Source organism: Fonsecaea erecta (assembly GCF_001651985.1).
Source record: "Fonsecaea erecta strain CBS 125763 chromosome Unknown Scaff15, whole genome shotgun sequence".
NCBI lineage: Eukaryota > Fungi > Ascomycota > Eurotiomycetes > Chaetothyriales > Herpotrichiellaceae > Fonsecaea > Fonsecaea erecta.
Window position 1 is genome coordinate 172,722 of NW_017387258.1, and position 3,820 is coordinate 176,541.

General features: G+C 50.8%; 1 protein-coding gene across 1 annotated transcript; it reads right to left on the reverse strand.

Moving 5' to 3' along the window:
• Positions 1–224: 224 nt before the first annotated feature.
• Positions 225–3,556, reverse strand: AYL99_11631 (hypothetical protein; the record flags this gene model as incomplete). The annotated part of the gene is made up of 3 exons (XM_018843136.1): positions 225–442; positions 523–1,220; positions 3,492–3,556. The coding sequence occupies 3 exons, from the start codon at positions 3,554–3,556 to the stop codon at positions 225–227; spliced, it is 981 nt and encodes a 326-aa protein (XP_018687463.1).
• Between the last annotated feature and the right edge of the window lie 264 nt (positions 3,557–3,820).

The following is a 3,820-nucleotide window of genomic DNA, read 5'->3' on the forward strand; positions in this document are numbered from 1 at the left end:
TGATTGTGAGAACAGCCCGCATGTCCTGGTCATTCAGGACGCAATTCGCGCAGACACTGTTGTGACGGTTTGACGCCATGGTCGAGGAGATTGACGGTCGAACGTCGTTTCCGTTTGGCTGTCTCTTGATTAGATCGCGTTGGTTTTTTTTGAGTGTCTTGAGGAATGATCGGTCGAGAAAAAGACGAAACGGTGCACAGAAGACTGCCGAAAGATGATCAGTTTTAGATTTCGAGGACGATAATGAGACCCTGAGTCCTGTCGACCACGTACCTCCTGTTCCACGTCGAGTGGAAGTCGCCCCTGCAAAAGAAGGTTCCGTCTTCATCCTTTTTCCATTTCAACAAGTGTCCTAGGTTTAGTGCTTTTCTTTTACCTTTTGGAGATCGGGAGGCACGTCCGGGAAGGAAAATGTGGGATCTCGTCATGGTCTTCATGAACACTGGTGTTCTCGTCGTCAATATTCATATCGGCGTCAACAACAGGCCCTCTCTGCTTTCCTTGCTGCTGAAGGTCTCTCACCGTGTCCTTTCCGTCGGTCCCAGGGCGGGTGGTAGGAGGCCATCCAAGATTCTAAATCGCTGACGCATACCATGTGCTGGAAAGTCCCGCTGGCAGGCCGGCTGAGTTGGCTTTGACGGCGGAGGAGGTCTTCCAGCTTCCACACTCGTCTTTCTTTCTCGTCCTGTAGACATCTGACTTCGTCCCCGCCGCGGAGAGCAGCTCTCTGACTGAGATTGTGGATACTCCCGTTCTTGAATGGCTTCGTCTTCTGCTTGCGGACTGGGGCATCCAGAGCTTTCCTTCGCTGAATGACTGACTGCACTGTATCGTTGATACCGAGCGCCCTCAGGTTGTCAACCCAGGTGAATATCTCGTCCCTGCTCACGAATGCCCAGGAATTTCGTGAGTCAGTCGCTTTCAGATCGATGAGTGCATCTTTGGTATTCATATCCTCATTCGAGAAGTCGCTATGCGAAGCCGTCCATTTCTTTCGCCTTCCTTGCTCTTGCTCCGTCTCCTGGAAAAGATCTTCAGAGAAAACGTCGACCTCTACCCGCATCCGCTCAGCTCCCTTGGACCTTCGTGTTGCTTCCACAAGTGTGGCACCATAGACAAGTGGCAGCTGAAAGACCCGATCAAGAGCTGCAAAGTTGTTGTTTTCGTGGAAGTCCAGGTTTGTGATGCCGGACTGTAGTTCTGTGAGGGGAGATTGAATACTGGAAATGAGTTGTAGAGTCGAATACCAGTCATGAGACGCGGTGTTTCGTGTTTCGGATGCACTTATGGAAGTACGGATAATTTCTTCCACGACACCGTGTATGGTGAGCAGTAACTCGCGAGTATGAACTGGAGCCTTTCTTGACGCTGTAACCACAGACTTCTGATTGTCCTGCGTCTGTCTTGGAGGACCTCCCGACGTTCTTGTATACAGCCCTAAGCCAATTGGTTTATCTCCTCCAACCTCTGTTGCAGCGTCGTGACGTGGTTTCGCAGGTTATCCAGGCAGACCTTTATCGACCTGGCAATGACCGATACTTCCTCTGCAATAGTTCAAGTTTCTTCACTCCTGTTCTGGCAATCTCAAACGCCTCCAGCGCACGTTTTCGCCGAGAGTTGAACAACTCCTGCCAAGCTTTGAGGCTCGTCTCATCGGTGAGATAGGAAGGAGGTTCGGAGAGCGGTTGGAGTTGGACATGCTCACTGGAAGGGGGACTCGAGGCCGGGGACAGGGAGCTGCGAGGTGCCTGACTTGTGATCGCACAGGGGAATCGTCCACGGTGTCTTGTGAATCAGCTGCTATCGTTTGTGTGTTGGCTGGCTGTTCTCGCCGCTCTCTCCTACCTGCAATCCTTAGATTGAGGTCTTCCTCCTCTTCATCTTTTCGGGTATGGGTTGAGGCACTCTCTTCTATGATAGGAGGACAATGGCAGCGGATCAGCGAGAAGTCTAGAGATTGGACGTTTCTCTGATGAACGTGTGGTAAGCGGCGAAGGACCGGCCGAATCGTTGTCCATCGTGTGAGGTTGGGTGCGAAGTTGGGTCAGTTGACACCAATCTGCGGAGCGCAGATTGGTGTCGATCAAGTGAAAGTGAAAATTTGGAGCGCAGTCTGCGGAGCGCGGCTGAGCGGCGATCAGAATCTCAAGGACGCGTTCGCGGCTTCGGAGCAAAGGCTGTAAAGGCGTTTTTGCCTGTGGCACTACAAGATATCAGGCTCAAAGCGTGACAGCTGGAAGGTGAAGTATTCAGAGGTACATACTGACGAGGCGGTGACAATGGCGGTGGCGTCGAGGCTGGTCATCAAAGAGATGATGGAGAGGTCACCATGACCAGTGCCTCTGTGGTCGATGGCTTCCAATTTATCCTTCTCGTTCTTTGTAGTGAGGGGAATACCATGCCACTTTGGCGCAGTCAGGCAAATCAACAAATCATTCTCTCGTCGGGGCGGAATAGGTATGCCTAAACGAAAAATGGTTTAGGGGCGAAATAGTTGAAGGTATACCTAAACGAAAACAAGTTTAGAGGTGGGATGGTTAGTGGTTTGGCTGAACGAAAGACTGTTCGGGGGCGGAATGGGTAAAGGTATGCCTAAATGATAAAATGTTTAGGGGCGGAATGGTTGAAAGTATACCTAATCGGAAAAATATTTAGGGGTGGAATGATCGCAAACAGAGTAAGAAAGCCGAAGCGAACCGTGAGGAAGAGCACTCTGCGCGCGGGAGAAAACCATCATCCTGTGTCACCGTACACCTGAGAGGACGGGCCGGGGAAAAGCCACTCGGATCACCTTCAGCCGCTTGGGGTATGCAGACTGCGTAGAAAGACGTGCTTCTCACAGTCGAGAAGTATCCCTCCCTCATGATTCAAGCAGCGATCCATCTGCGGGACAGACCCCTGCGCGTTCTTGCACGAGCATGCCGAGTACCTATCGAGTTCTTGTACAATATGATAATTAACGGTTTAACTGAACGAAAAGTTTTAGGGGTGGAATAGGTAAATGTACACCTAAGCGGAAAAAGGTCTGGGGGTGGAATAGGTGAAGGTGCGCCTAATCGAAAAAGTATTTAGGCGCGGAATAGTTAAAGATATAATATAATGGGCTGCCGTGGCGGTGGTGGCTAGGCACCCACAACTCTGTACCAGGGCATCTTCACACTTCGGAGGACACTGGGCCCGACAGACAAGAAGCAACCCGACAAGCAACAGCGTCAGGTCAAGTATTTGAGCCTTGCTTCACAGAGAATCGAATGCCAGTTGCATTATGACCTTTCATCCTTTATCGTTCCTCGGTTCCAAGCGTCTGTGGCGACGCGACAGGATCACGTATGGTCATTTGGGCCATTGTTGTTGTTGATGGTGGTGTTGGTGGTGGTATAGTCAGTGCCTCGACCAGAGAACCCTTCTCAGCGACTGACCTGCGGGACATGTACCTGTGCCTTCTCGCTCGTGCATGCCGACTACCTATCGAATCCTCGTACATTACTAACAAGGCAGTGACAATGACGGTGCCGTCGAGGTTGACCATCATAGAGATAAAGACCAGGGTCGCCATAACCAGTGCCTCTATGGTCGATGGCTTCCATTTTGCCCGTGTCGTTCTTTGTGGCGAGCGCAGTCAGGTGAAATATGCTCGCTTCGGTGCGGAATGGTGAAAGGAAAACCTAAACGGCAAACGATTTAGGGGCGGAATAGGTAAAGGTGTACCTAAATAACAAAGGTTTTAGGGATGGAATGGTTGAAGGTACACCTAATGGGAGAAATATTTAGAGGCGGAATAGTTAAAGCTAAAAATTATTTAGGGCTGGCTCGTGGTCAT